Source organism: Lactuca saligna, chromosome 2 (genome assembly GCF_052625555.1).
Source record: "Lactuca saligna cultivar CGN05327 chromosome 2, ASM5262555v1, whole genome shotgun sequence".
Lineage (NCBI taxonomy): Eukaryota > Viridiplantae > Streptophyta > Magnoliopsida > Asterales > Asteraceae > Lactuca > Lactuca saligna.
In genome coordinates this window covers 160,463,054-160,478,777 of record NC_136418.1, presented here as the reverse complement: position 1 = coordinate 160,478,777, position 15,724 = coordinate 160,463,054, and the positions used below count along the sequence as shown (strand labels likewise).

Sequence of the window (15,724 nt, the reverse complement as noted above, 5' to 3'; positions counted from 1 at the left end):
TCGCCGTATACCGTAAGAACTCCCCCACTAGGGTCTCGTATAGTCACCAGCTGACGCTCGCAGTCGATGACAGCGCTGAATCGGCTCAACCAGTCCATGCCTACGATGACACAGACATCTCCCATCGCAATAGGAATCAGGTCAATCGAATACGCGACCCCGAAGATCTCTAGCACACATCCCCGAAGAACCTCCGTAGCACAAATCACCCTCTCAGCCGCAATAGAAACGCTCAAAGGCCGACTTAACGGTTCACGACTAATGCCGATGTGCTGACTAAAAGCTAACGATACAAACGATCTACTCGCACCCGAATCAAATAACACTAGAGCAGGCATAGAGTTCACAAGAAAAGTACCTACACATACATTAACATAAGCATAGCATTTCGACCTTTAAGTAAATACGTGAGTGATAACATACCTGCCACAACATCGGGCGCAGCGCGGACCTCCTCCGCAGTCAGCTGAAAGGCTCTCCCACGAGCCCTCGGGGCCTCGACCTTCGCCGGTCGGGTCTCAGTGGTCCGGGTAGTAGGTGTAGCTCCCTGACGAAGTTGCGGACACTCGGCCTTCCGATGGCCTGTCTGGTTGCAGTGAAAGCAAACCATAAACCCCTTAGGGCAATCCCTGGCAATATGTCCCTCCTTGCCACACTTGTAGCAACCACCAGCTCGACACGCCCCCTCGTGACTCTTGCCGCACTTCGCGCAAGTGCGACCCTTCGAACCTCCCATCCTCGAATCAGCGAACTTAGTCCGCTTGGCTGCCGGCTGAGACTGGGCCGGCCGTCGATCCACCTGCCGAGACTCAGCCTCCTCCCTCGCTTGAGTCTCCAGCTCGATCTCGCGCTTCCTGGCGTTTGCCTGAAGCTCAGTGAAAGTACGATAGGTGGAGTTTGACACAAACTCCCGGATCTCCCTCTTCAAAACACCCAAATAGCGGCTCATCCGCGACTGCTCCGTAGATACCAGCTCGGGGCAGAACATTGCCCTCTCATGAAACTTCCGTGTGATCACTGCCACGGAATCAGTACCCTGCTTAAGGGTCAAGAACTCCTGAATCAATCGCTCCCTCTCTACCGGGGGAACGTACTCATCCCTGAACATCTCCGTAAACCTCTCCCATGTCACCGCCGAAATCTCTGCCTGAGTGAAGTTCACCGTCACGAACTTCCACCAATCCTTCGCTCCCAGACGAAGCTGGTTCAAGGCGAACCGTACCCTCAAGTGCTCCGGGCATGAGCAGGTATAGAAGCACCCCTCGATGTCGGCGATCCACCTCATAGCTGCAATCGGATCCTGCGTCCCATCAAATTCAGGGGGTTTCGTGTTGCTGAATTCCCTGAATAGTAATGAATCACCCCCTTGTGGCCTGGCAGCAGCCACAGCTGCGGTAGCGGCAGCAACTGCAGCTTCAGTAAGTGCGGCGTACCGCTCCTCAAACTCCTCCATCAGCGTGGTCTTAATAGACCCAAACATCTCCGGGATCTCAGCCCGGACCGCCGCAGCTACCTCTTCCTGGATAATCTGACGAATCTCCTCGTCACTCGCCCCGCTCGAACTCGCCCCATTGCGTGTGATGACCATGATGTCTCTGAAATGCAACATAAAATCATCAGAGACTCCACCAGGTACAATGGTACTCGATACGCGCCCTACTCAGTCTCCGATTTCCAGGGATTCTTACTTGGGTCTTCCACTAATCCGGTGTCTTCGGTAGTACGGGCCCAATACTACCGCCCACACCGTATCAGTATTCGTCCCAAATCTTCCTCCCCAAATCCCGAATAATGAGTACTCTTCCTCTAGTATGCACTATCTACTTGCACGCTACCAAATATCTCATATAAGCAATCTCCCTAGACTAAGGCATCACAAAACAGGCAATTCTAGTCCTATCATGTATACCTAGTCTCCTAGCATGCATAACAATTCATAATTCAGTGCATAACATAACATCGTAAGGTATTCTGGGGATCTTTACCGTTCGAACGCTGGCTGCTCGTACACACTGTTCCATTCTTGTTTTACCGCCTTACCATTTATAAAATGTTGTGTCCTTATTATTTAAAAAGGTTTTTCCTCAAATCCCCGGTCTGAGTTCAGTTGCACCCAAAAGTACACCCGAATCCCTCAAACCAAGGCTCTGATACCAATTGTAACAGCTCAAATTTTCAAATAAATTTTTCATTTAAAACAAAACATCATTATTCGACAAAAGAGTTTATTCCAAGTTTAATGCAAAAGTATAAATAATAAATCTCCAAGATCTTCAACAATGGCAGTGTGTACGTGTCACGCCGGCGCCTTCCCACGGTCATCACTAGTACCTGTAAAACGTAAACACAACTAGTAAGCATAAATGCTTAGTGAGTTCCCCAGTATACGACTTACCCACATACGCCTTCCGGCCCGGACCTTTCGGTCCACATAACATTGCCTTCCGGCCCGTAACATAATCGCCTTCCGGCCCATAACATATCGCCTTCCGGCCCGTATTAAATTGCCTTCCGGCCCATAGTATTTTGCCTTCCGGCCCATAATAGAATAAAACATAACACATGTAACATAACGCACATAACACATAAGTCATACATCATACCGTTCTTTCTATCACATAAAGTCTCGCCTTCCGGCCCGTATAAGCATACATCCCATATAAGCATACATCACATATAAAGCATCTACCTCTCTAGACATAGCATAAATATAACACATACGACCTTCCGGTCTCACAGTCAAACCCTTCCGGGTGAAGTATAGTGAGAAGACTCACCTCGTAGTGTGCAGGCTATAAACCCTTCGAGCTACTCGCACTCGATCCGCTAATCCGCAGGTTCCCTATAATACCACATACCTTTATTAATGATCTTATCAAACAAGACAACTGACCCTACTAAGTTACATACAGGTCAACGGTCAATCTTGACCGGACTCGTCGAGTGCAAAGGGCAACTCGGCGAGTATAGACACCCTGACTCCACTCGCCGAGTCTAAAGAACGACTCGACGAGTTCTAGTAGATCTTCAAGCTACTCGCCGAGTCTGAAGAACAACTCGGCGAGTCCTAGTGAATCTTCAAGCTACTCGCCGAGTCTGAAGAACAACTCGGCGAGTCCTAGTGAAACTTCAAGCTACTCGCCGAGTCTGATCATTGGACTCGGCGAGTCCTCGCCATGCAGTCAATCCGCTGCCTCCTGTATTTCGCATGATTTCGAAGTATATAGATATGGGGCTTCCTGGACTTTCACATATACTATTACAGGGGTTTTTAAACACTTATAACAACACTATAATCTAACAATTCCTTAAATGGGTTTCCTAAACCCTAAATTCGCATACAACGTAAAAGCTACAGGTTATGATCCGAAGATTACCTGGAAACGCGTTCCCTGTGTCCCCAACCTCCAGTACTCGACTCCTTGGACTTCCTTTGATCACCACCTTGCCCCTCCTTGTCTAACAATCTCTTCAAGCTTCCTCTAGCCCTCACTCTTGCTCCAGATGCCCACAAACTCCCAAAGTATCTTCAATCGGCCAAAAGACGTGACATGACGGCCATAAGATCATTATATACAATTCAGAATTGAAACGGCTAGGGTTCAGCTGAATCAGCGTCGACTCACCGAGTCCCTATCTGGACTCGTCGAGTCCAGTCGTGTATCTGCGACCAGGACCATGGCCCTACTCGGCGAGTCATGCACCAACTCGCCGAGTCCCCCCCCTAAGTGTGCCCCGAAAATAATTTAAAGAAATACCTGAAATTCCGGGCTGTTACAATAACAAAGGTTGGAGCTTCTTCCTGAGGTAAAAATTCAGATCTTGCCTTGTAGTTCTTATAGTGTGCTTGTTGGACCAATTTCTAGGGTTTTTGGTCCGAAGATGGAGACTTTATGAGCAAGTAGTCTCCATTGGCCTAGATCTATCATATTCCAGGTCTATTTGAGTTGTATGTTCATAAAAATGTAATCTTGACATAAACATTGAGCCATGCATGAGATCTAGATCTTTGGAGGAGAAAAGAAAGGTGTTAGAGGGTGTAGGAGCCTTTACAACCATGCCAAAGCTTAAAGGTTCTGAATTTATGGGATAAGAGGCTTAAGGAGAGCCAGATCTGGAAGTTGAAGGAGTGTCTTAACCTTTTAAGACCAAAATTCATGGTATGGCTGAAACTGAGACTTACGTTGGTCGTAACTCTCAGTACGCGCAGCGTAAGGGGTTGAGACCCCCGATTGTAGTTCATCGACGTACGCCCCGCGTACTGTTGGCTGTTGACTTTTGTTGACTTTTAGGGTTTTTGGTCAACATGTGGACTTTGAGTCAAGGAGGGGTGAAATGGTCTTTTACCCCTCTGTGGGATAATGAAAAGGGTGTAGCCTAGTCTTGGAAGCCTATATTAATTAGAATGATATTTCGTTGTGATTAGGCGGGGTTGGGTCGTCGTTTCGAGATTCGGAGATATCGAGCACGTGAGATTCTAGACTTCCTGCGAGGTGAGTCTTCTCACTATACTGTACCCGGAAGGGTATCTATGTGTGACCGGAAGGTCAGATATGTTATGAGTTGTATGCATTGTATATGATTAAGTTAACCATTTGTATGTGCTATGTATGCTATGCTTGATATGGACCGGAAGGCATTGTGATCCGGACCGGAAGGTCGACGTGGGTATGACCGGAAGGTTTACCGGGTCGGGATGGAAGTCCCCAGAGACACATGGACCAGAAGGTCATGGCCTGGAAAGGCGTATGTGTGTAAGTAGTATTTTGGGGAACTCACTAAGCATTTATGCTTACAGTTGTTGTGTTATGTGTTTCAGGTACTAGCGAGGACCGTGGGAAGGCGCCGGCGTGATCTGTACACACTGACGGAAGATTTATTTTATGATCTTGGGATTTGACATATTTGTATTATGATTATGATACATTGGATTTTATGGCTTGTTTTGGATAAAGACATGTTTTATGAAATGAAAAAAAAGTTTTGAAAATTCACGTTGTTACAAGTTGGTATCAGAGCCTTGGTTTAAGAGATTCGGGTGCACCTTCGGGCGTAACTGAACTCAAACCGAGGATTTGAGAAAAAAAAATTCAATAATAAAAGCATAAAATTTTATAAAAGATTTTGTGATAACCAAAGAAGAAGCAGTGTGTACGGTCCGCCAGCGCCCGAACGGTAAAATCCCCAAAATACCCTTACAATATGTGTAATGAGATATGCTATGATATGTTATGCATACTAGAGTAGACTAGGTATTCATATTAGGACTAGAGTGGCCTGATTTGTGATGCCTTAGTCTAGGAGAATCCTACTGGTATGAGATGCCTTGAGAGCGAGTAGGTAGCCAATGCATAGCGAGAATAGAGTACTCGTGTTCCGGGGTCCAAGGAGGAGGACTTGGGGTGAATGCTGATGCGGTGTAATCAGTAATATAGGGCCCGTACTACTGAAGACACAGGATCAGTGGGCAACCCAAGTAAGAATCCTTTGGGTATCGGAGGCCGAGTAGGGTTGCGTTATCGAGTGCGAGTATGCCCGATCGAGTCCCTCACATTTTTATGTTGTATTTCAGAGGCATTATGGTTGGGACACGCCACAGACTTGGGACGAGCGGTGTGAGTGACGAGGAGCTTCGTCAGATGATCCACAATGAGGTGGATGCGGCAATCCGGGCCGAGATTCCGGAGATGTTTGGGTCTATCAAGACCACGTTGTTGGAGACTTTTGATGAGCGGTACGCTGCGGTGACTGAGGCCGCATCCGCTGCAGCTACAGTAGTTGTGGCTGCTGCCAGACCTCATGGAGGTGACTCATTGTTGTTCCGGGAGTTCAACAACATGAAGCCACCCGAGTTTGATGGGACGCAGGACCCGATCGTTGCGATGAGATGGATTGCTGATATTGAGGGATGCTTCTAAACGTGTTCATGTCCGGAGCATCTGAGGGTACAGTTCGCTTTAAACCAGCTCCGCCTAGGAGCGAAGGATTGGTGGAAGTTCGTGACGGCGAACTTCACTCTTGCAGAGATTTCAGCAGTGACATGGGAGAGGTTCACCACCATGTTCAGAGACGAGTATGTTCCCCCGGTGGAGAGGGAACGGCTGATTCAGGAGTTCTTAACCCTCAAGCAGGGTAATGATTCAGTTGTTGTGATTACCCAGAAGTTTCATGAGAGGGCGATGTTCTTCCCTGAGCAGGTCTCTACTGAGCAGGCACGCATGAGCCGATATTTGGGTATTCTGAGAAGGGACATTCGGGATTTCGTATCGAACTCGACGTACCGGACATTTGTTGAGCTCCAGGCAAATGCCCGGAAGAGGGAGATTGAGTTGGAGACTCATGCCAGGGAGGAGGCCGAGTCTCAGAGGATGGATAAGCGGCCGGATCAGTCTCAGCCGGCAGCCAAGCGAACCAAGTCCGCCAATTCAAGGACGGGAGGCCAGAAGGGCCGCACTTGCGGAAAGTGCGGTAAGGGTCATAGGGGGCCTGTCGATCAGGTGCTTGCTACAAATGTGGCAAGGAGGGGCATATCGCCAAGGATTGCCCCAATGGATTTATTGTTTGCTTCCATTGCAACCAGACGGGCCATCGGAAGGCCGAGTGTCCTCAACTTCACCAGGGATCAGCACAGGGATCTGCGCCTGCTGCTAGGGTTACCGACACTCGACCAGCGAAGACCGAGGCTCCGAAGGCTCGTGGGAGAGCTTTTCACTTGACTGCGGAGGAGGTCTGCGGCGCCCGATGTTGTGGTTGGTATGTATTCTTTCGTGTATTTACTTTTATGATGAGATATTGTGCTTATATTATGATATGCGTAGGTACTTTTCTTGTGAATTCTGTACCTGCCTTGATATTATTTGACTCGGGTGCGAGTCGGTCTTTTGTATCTTTGGCTTTTAGTCAGCACATCAATATTCATCGGGAGGTGATGAGTCGACCCCTGAGGGTTTCCATAGTTGATGAGAAAGCGGTATATGCCACTGAGGTGATTCGAGGACGTGTGCTCGAGATTTTTGGTGTCCAGTTCCCTATAGATCTAGTCCCTATCGCGATGGGAGATGTCTGTGTCATCGTGGGCATGGACTGCTTGAGTAAGTCTGGAGCGGTTATTGACTGCGAGAGACAGCTGGTGACCATATGAGATCTTCGTGAGGGAGGGCTTACTGTGTATGGCGAAGGGATCTGGTGTGGGTCAGCGTTTTGTTCGGCTGCCAGGGCGAGACAGAGTTTGCAGCAGGGCTGCAGTGGATTCATAGCCTATGTGATGGACACACGAGTGGCCGCGGGGAGGCCAAGTTCGGTTGACGAGGTTCCGGTAGTGTGCGAGTTTTCGGATGTTTTTCCCGAGAAACTTCCGGGTGTGCCTCCGGAAAGACAAGTGGAGTTCCATATTGATTTGGTTCCGGGAGCAGCACCTATCGCCAAGGCGCCTTATCGCCTCGCGCCGCCAGAGATGCAGGAGTTATCCTCACAGCTTCAGGAGCTGTTGGGGAAGGGGTTTATTCGACCGAGTAGCTCACCTTGGGGAGCGCCAATCCTTTTTGTCAAGAAGAAGGATGGTTCACACCGGATGTGTATTGATTACCGGGAGTTGAACAAGTTGACGGTCAAGAACCGGTATCCGTTACCTAGGATCGATGATCTGTTCGATCAATTGCAGAGGATTTGATACATAATGTCTTACATAAAGACATGACACTTGATCAGTCTTTTGCTAATACTATAGCACATGTAATCAATCCTATATCTGAAGCATATGGGATTTGATACATAATGTCTTACATAAAGACATGACACTTGATCAGTCTTTTGCTATAATATTTCCATATATAGAATTTCCTATTTTTAATCATTTCAACACGATATTCATATATGTTCATGACTAAGTTCCATTAAATCTAAACTTTTAGATTTGGAATAAGTATAAGTGCTCTCTCCCTATAACTTTCAACAACCTCATGATGTTGAAGATCCTCGCACGGCTCCCTCCCAGCCTAAAAAAAGCGACTTTCTTGTTAATCCACCTCCTCCAAGAACAGCAACCATTGTGGATCGTTTTGACAAAGAGCCTGACAATGCAAGATCATGGATCACAATCAAACACGGAAAAAGGACCGTCACTGCTAAGAAAAATGAAGGATTGCTTTTTATGAAGAGCTCAAATGAAAATCGCAAAGCAAATGATCCTATATTGACGGTGACGGATCTTAAAAAGACAAAGTTTGGTGGTGAATATGGTGATCGTTCAGGGATTAAAATGTCGGCTTTTGATCATGAGGTAAATATGTGTGTTGTCAAAAGAAATTATGGAATTTCTGAATACTACAAGAGCATCCATGATTTCAACTCCTGGACGAAAGTTGATCGTGTTGAACTCTCGAGGGCTCCATTTAACAATCCATCACAGAATCCTAGTGCTGCTAACTTCAAACAGTTTCTAGACAGGCAAGTCAGGGAAAATTTCCCAAAGATGAAGATTGCAAAAGCCTTGTTTAGAAAAGATAAAGATATTGTTGATCCTGAAACTGGTGAACCAATGAAGATAATACTGTGGCCAACAACAAAACAATTGAAAGAGATTCCTATCCCACAACACTTTCATGAGGGATATCTTGATAACATGGAATTTTGGGCCTATGATGATGAAACTACAACCGCTGCCATCAAGTTCAAAAACAGAGAAGAGATTTTGAGGCTTATTAGTGCCAAGGATCTCCTCAGATTCAGAAAGAGAGACATTCATACCCTGGCTCGTCACCAAACCATATGCAGAAAGGAGGTCATGGAGGCTGCTGCTAAGGAATTCACAGGAATGGTTGCCACAATCATTAATGAAAAGCTTTGGATGGGATCCATGGGAAAATCAGACTTGAGGCTGTTCGAGAATCCGGAAGAGTGAAGACCAAGTCAATGATAGCTGCAAACCAAGGGGGGGATTGGTAGGTCAAGATATGATGGTTTGGGCTAGGCATTCTCATGTATAGGTCTTGGGTAGGGTGTTAGAGTCTGTTTTGGTGGTTATAGCATGTTAGTGGATATCTGCGGCCATACACATGTGTGCGGTTGTACACTTGTGTGTTGTTGTGAGTGATATAAATTGTTTGTGTCTGTGTCAGTCAGAAAGTGACGTAATTGTGTGTTTCCCAAGGTGTACCTGACATTTATGTGTTATATATGTGTGCATGTTTGGCTTAATTCTTCTTCTACTCCTTCTATACTATGTTTGAACTTGCATTTCAATTGATCACTAACTTAGATCTAATAGATTGGGACTTACAAGACATCACCATGGATTTTATCACAAAGCTTCCCAGGACTGCGTGCGGAGTAGATTCAGTTTCGGTCATCGTCGATCGACTGACTAAGAGCGCACATTTCATTCCGATTCAGGAGAGTATTTTTGCAGAGAAGTTGGCCAAGGTTTATATCAGGGAGGTGGTGACACGTCATGGGGTGCTGGTATCAGTGGTTTCTGACAGGGATGTTCGTTTTACTTCCAGGTTTTGGAAGAGGTTTTATGACGAGTTAGGTAATCGTCTTCATTTCAGTATATCATTCCATCCGCAAACCGATGGTCAGAGGGAGCGGACTATTCAAACTCATAAGGATATGTTGCGTGCGTGCGTGTTGGACTTTGGAGGGAGTTGGGATACGTATCTTCTGTTAGTAGAATTTTCATATAACAACAGTTATCATGCGAGTATTAATCGGCCTCCTTTGGAGATGCTCTACGGGAGAAAATGCAGGACCCCGATTCGTTAGAGTGAGGTTGGTTAGCGAGTTATGGGGAGTACCGAGGTGGTGCTCAAGACCACTAAGCAGATTCAGAAGGTTCGGAGCAGGCTCCAGACATCTCAAAGTTAGTATAAGAGTTATGTCAACAGGCACCGGTCAGACTTAGAGTTCCAAGTGAGAGATATGGTTCTACCGAAGGTGTCACCTTGGAAAGGTGTCATCCAGTTTAGGAAGCAAGGAAATTTGAGCCCCAAGTATATTGGTCCTCTTAGGGTCTTGGCTCGGGTGGGCCGGGTTGCTTATCGCTTGGATCTTTTAGATGAGCTCAGTCAGATTCATAACACGTTTCATGTCCCTCAATTGTGGAAGTATTTAGTGGATGATTCTGCAATGGTACCATTGAAGGATATTCAGTTGGATGACCGTCGGAATTATATTGAGATACCGGTGACGATTTTGGATCGAAAGACGATGACCTTGAGGAACAAGGTTGTCGAGCTGGTGAAGGTGCAGCGGAAGCACCACAAGGAATCAGAGTGGACTTAGGAGCCCAAGAATGAGATGATAGAGCACTATCCGGAGTTATTCGTGGCAACGGACTCTGAGGACGAAGTTTAATTCAAGTGGGGGAGAATTGTAACACTTGAACCCTGATATGTTCCATTATTGCCATTGTATTGTGTAAAAGTTTCAGTTTGGTACTTGTGTTGTACGCGAGGTGTACCACATGGTACGCTTGGTGTACAAGCTGCAAAGCGAGTACGCGGGGTGTACCACATGGTACGCTTAGCGTACTCATGTGAGGCTTGGAAGGGGTTCTGGAGGCATACGCGGGGCGTACAGCCTTGTACACAGGGCAAACGTAAGGAATCTTAAAACCCTAACTTTCGAGGTTGGACACTATATAATCACCTTTATGGCTTATGAAACCCTTATTTCTCAGCCTCCTCTGACGCTTTAGCCTCATATTCGAAACCCTAAGCCTCTCCTTGTGTTTTAAGCTCATTGTATCCATTTCGGTGTGCTTTAGTCCATATTCAAGAAGTAGAAGTTTGGTGCAAGGTGGTAGATCAAGGAAGAGTTTGTGGAACTTGATTATTTGCTTCATTTCCAGCTTGTTTGAGGTATAAAGCTATGAACTTGTTCATTTATGGCTTAGATCTATTATGCATGAGTTTTGGTCCCTTTTTGGCCCAAGAATGAGATCTAGTGGTTTGATACCACTCCAGGAGCTATGAGTTGCCACTCTTGGTGTTTCTGAGGTTCTGAATTCATAAAGTTGTCTCTTTTAGGGTTTAGAATCCCTCATGCATGAGATTGTGTCCATTTGTATAATGTTATATCTTAAAGTTGGGTTCTTTTGGGGCATGCAAAGTCACCAAGTCAGTGACTTTATGGTTCTAGACACTTAATAAGACTCACATATGTGGTTTTGACTTTTAGACTTAAGCATTAAGAGCTTAATGAAGAGTTGGCTTAATAGATGAGTACGTTTGGCGTACAAGTCTATACATGCAACGAACAAGCCAAATAGTGTGTACGCTTAGCGTATAGCTAAGTACGCCTCGCGTGCTCAGTCAGGTGAGATTTTGCCTATTGGGCTTCAAGATTAGCCTTTCTTTTGGGCTTGTATGCTTGATTTCTTATTGGGCTATCCAAGTGCAAGTGTTTTGGACTAGGAACTATGGTTGGGCTTTAGGGTAAGGCCCATGTAAGGGGTTTGGGCCCAATTTGGAAAATTAGGCCATAATTAGGTCTTGTTTGATTATTTGGCTTTTGGGTCTTTTAAATTGTGAGTTTGGGCCTTAGTCTTGGACCAAGCTAGGTTAGGAGTAAAATGGTCTTTTTACCCTAAGTATGGACTTATGGTTATGGATTGGGACCAAAATGTTAATTAGGTGATGTTTTGGTATTGATTAGCTCGAGGATTCGTTGGACCAACAACCAGGGATTTTCAGTGAGATTCAGCTGTCGATGTGAGTTTCGTTATTGGGTTTAGCAGGTCTAAGGCACCAATTCGGCCCTTGTTGTTTATGTTAGGATGCTAGGAGTTTGTGTAACTCTTGCACGTGTTAGGTGTTGCTATGTATACCAAGCGAGGCCCAATGATTGAATCGTATGTTATTGTTTGTAATCATTGCATTTCTTAGCATGATTATGTGATACATATTGTATGTGTATAGTGAGCGGGGCCTAATGTCAGGCAAGGCCTAAGAACAATAGATTTGTATATCGAACGGGGCTCAATGTTGGGCGAGGCCCGATGGAGAGTGTGGTCCGATACGGGGCGAGGGCCCATTATGTGATTTATTATGTATGATATGGAGTAGTTTGGAGAATTCACTAAGCTTTGTGCTTAAAGTTTTTAGTTTATGTATCAGATAGAAGAGTTCGGGTTGACTGCATCGTACACACCACATGAATTCCACATTTGAGATATCACTTTGATCGTTATGATGTTTGATATACTTATTTTCATTTGAGTTGTATGGATAATGTTTTTGGAATACTGTTATATTTAAATTAAAAACTAAATTTTTGGATCATATTTTTAGAACGTTACATAATCCCCTACGACTTTCTTCACTTTTGAGGTCCCAAATCACTTCCAAAGCTTTTCCAAACCTATTTTCTTCCATCACTTTCCAAATCAAAGGCTTCAAATCATGAACTTCAACATCTTTCAACCATTTTAGATCATCATTGGATCACTATCTTTCACAAGTTCAACAATTGCATGACTTCATCTTATCAAGGTTCATTCGTTTCAAGCTTCATAGATTATCAAACATGTTTGTTAGTTGATTTTACATTGGATATTATAAGATTCGTGAATTTTGTGTATTTTATAAGTGAGATTGAAGGCTAAACTCATTTAGATTACTTTTGGGATGTTGTAGGTTGCCAGGATGGACATATCTTGATTATTACTTTTATTCCAACTAATTTCAATTATCGTTTTGTTCATAAAGTAATGGAGTTGTGTTTCACTTATGTGTTTGCTACTAAAATTAAGATAATGGAATGTCATTTTAGTAGTCATTCCGAGTTCAAGTAGTGCAGGACTTAAGAGGACCAGTTGAATCAACATACACTATTATAAACCGGTAGTCTTATTATTTAACATTGGAATAGGTAATCGTAACTCTTAATACGCAATATTGTCACGCCACTCGCTTTTTCTAATCCAAGTAGACATATGGAGTAAGAGAATTAGTTAGCTCAACATACTATGTGCCCAAAATTATATATTACGTGTTAGTTAACTTTATCTATGTAGTTAAGTTGGAATTTAAGGGAAAATAAAAACATGAAAATCCAAACAACTGAACTAGAAGTAATATTGTTTGTCTCGTTGATAATCTTTCGTTTTAGTAATTCATGCAACATAAAGCTCTTAGCTCTTTATTCAATTGTTAGTTAGATCTATTTTATCATAATTGCAATTAGTCGTTTCTTAGTGGTTAATTTCAACACAAAGTTTGATCACAAACTCACTCTATATTCCACCCAACTTACCCTAGCTAGCTAGGCGTGTGATACTATGATTGATTACTTTTAATCATATTGACGACAGTTGATCACGAACCAAGCATATTTTTTTTTTACTAGCGCCCTTAGAAAAATAGACATAATTGTTCAACAAATTAACTTGAGTGAAAACTTGACGTACTTATTTACAAAGGAACTTCCAACTACAACGTTTAAAAAATATGGTCACGATATTGGATTGCGTCGACTCAATGATCTAAATTAACCAAGTCATCATGGGGAGAAAATCTGTGTTACACTCTTTTTTTCCTACGACGTGGTTTTGTCCCACTAGGTATTACAGGCCAAGTTTTTAATGAGGCAACATCACTATGTGTATTTTGAATGATATACAGTCAATGCGAATAAAAACATTCTTCTCATTATGTCTATCTAGGTTAGTTGATCTTTGTTTTAAAATAAAACTGATATAAAACACTGAATGTGCATCGTTGAAAGTGTTTCTTTTAGATTGATGTAGAACTTCGAATATGTGTAATTATATATTTTACCTTTTAATAATATTATATGGTTGCATTTGTAAGAAAAAGAATAAGATGCTCTTGATTGACGAAATTATTTACCGAATAAGTTCTGAAAGAACATTGAGCTTTTATAAATAAATAAATAAAGTTCCAAATATTAAGCAAAATAGGTTAGTGTTGATGTTAGGTAACACGTAGCACATATGTGAACATTTAATTTCAATCAAGCGCATAAACCAATACTAACGCTCAAAGTAATACATTACATATTCCGACTTTGATGATTGAAGGTTATTCACAAATAGTTAAAAAGTAAAACTAAGAAGATCCATTAGACAATTAGAGACATAGGAAATGCAATTTCAGATTGTTATATTTTGTATCACAAAGAACAAGAGTGTTTATAAGAAGATGATCAATTCATCGTTTGTGAGGTATGAAAAGTTCAAACTCTCAAGAAGTTTGGAATCTAGTTGAGTTTACTAGAGTTGCAATGCAAAAGAATATAGTGTTGCAGAATACTGACTTTTAGAATCAAGCGGATGAAATTGATGATATAGTAGAAGCAAGGATGAAATCAAAATTCGCATAGCATTAAAGAGCAGAAAGCAACTGAAGTTTAAACTATATCAAAAAACTAACAAAAATCCTCACCTGAATATATAAATCAATCCTGAGGAATCTCAACATCTCCGTCAGCAATTTCCTGCTGTAAATCCTTGGGATCTTTTCCATCCACAGTGCAGCCAACAGAAACACAAGTTCCGAGGATCTCCTTCACAGTTCCTTGCAATTCCTTAGCCATGGACCTAGGGCGCATAACCTTCGCGATCTCGATCACGTCATCGAGTGAAATATTCCCGCTGTGCTTAATGTTTTTTACCTTTTTACGGTCACGTTCAGGCTCCTTAAGAGCCTTGATGACCAGAGCGGCGGCAGAGGGTACGACGGAGACCTTAGCCTGACGGTTCTGTACGGTGAGCTTGACAGTGACTCTAAGACCCTTCCAGTCCTTGGCCGTTTCCTTGGCTATGTCTTCTCCGATCTTCTTCGGAGAGAGACCGAGTGGTCCGATCTTCGGAGCGAGAGAACTCGCTGCTCCGACCTCACCACCAGTGACGCGGACGTAAACATCGACGACTTGCGACGGGTCAAACTTTGGCGGCATATTCGCAGAGTAAGACTAGGGTTTTGGCAAGAGCGAGCGAGGTGATTTCGGCATAAAAACGAAGATTAGCAGAAAGACATAAGATTTAGGGTTTTGCAGAGTGGACTGAAATGCTCATTTCACGCTTCATGGGCTTTTAGGTTTTGGTATTTATTTAAGCCCATTTGACCTGTAGAACCATGAAAGTACGTTGATATTCTTTTTGCATTTATCCAATAAAAAATAAACCAACTAATTGTTTTAAAAATTGGTTTGAACCGGTTAGATTGAAAACCAAAGATGCTAGTTGTTGAATAACAAGCGGTATATGTTAATTATTAGACCTAATCAAACCGGTTGTTTTCTTCAAAAACCGGGTTAAACTAATGTGTTAGAACCTACAAAATAAATATTTGAACCAGTTTACTCGACTTGGAAAACCAAAGATGCTAGTTGTTGAATAACAAGCGGTATACGTAACCCGTTGGAAAAACAACTCATTTTCAAAGCAAATTGAACAACTCAATCAATCAAATTAATCAAAGTATACACCAATCAAAGGTTGATGCACATCACTGTAAGATGTGGGAAAATTCTTCGTTTTATACTATATGTATGTATGAAATAGAAAATACATAAAAATTATGGAGGTGGGATTGAATCAGTCGAACCGAAAATCGGTAACCAAATCGGTTCAACTAAAAATTTGGTTGGTATTAAACCGTTATCGTTTCCTGTTCTCAGTCCGACCTGTTTGAACCAGTTTTTAAAACATTGGTTAGTTTCACTTTTTGGATAGATGCAAAATAACTTGTATGTACAAAAT

At 43.3% G+C, this 15,724-nt stretch overlaps 1 protein-coding gene across 1 annotated transcript; it reads right to left on the bottom strand.

Moving 5' to 3' along the window:
- Window positions 1-14,323: 14,323 nt before the first annotated feature.
- On the bottom strand, window positions 14,324-15,013 carry LOC145032421 (Ribosomal protein L11 family protein). The gene has a single exon (XM_078981228.1). It carries the CDS (start codon window positions 14,917-14,919, stop codon window positions 14,419-14,421), a length of 501 nt encoding a protein of 166 aa, XP_078837354.1. The 5' UTR covers window positions 14,920-15,013; the 3' UTR covers window positions 14,324-14,418.
- Between the last annotated feature and the right edge of the window lie 711 nt (window positions 15,014-15,724).

Coding starts and splice junctions, on each gene's coding strand:
- LOC145032421 (XM_078981228.1), bottom strand. CDS start 14,919: ATGCCGCCAAAGTTTGACCCGTCGCAAGTCGTCGATGTTTACGTCCGC.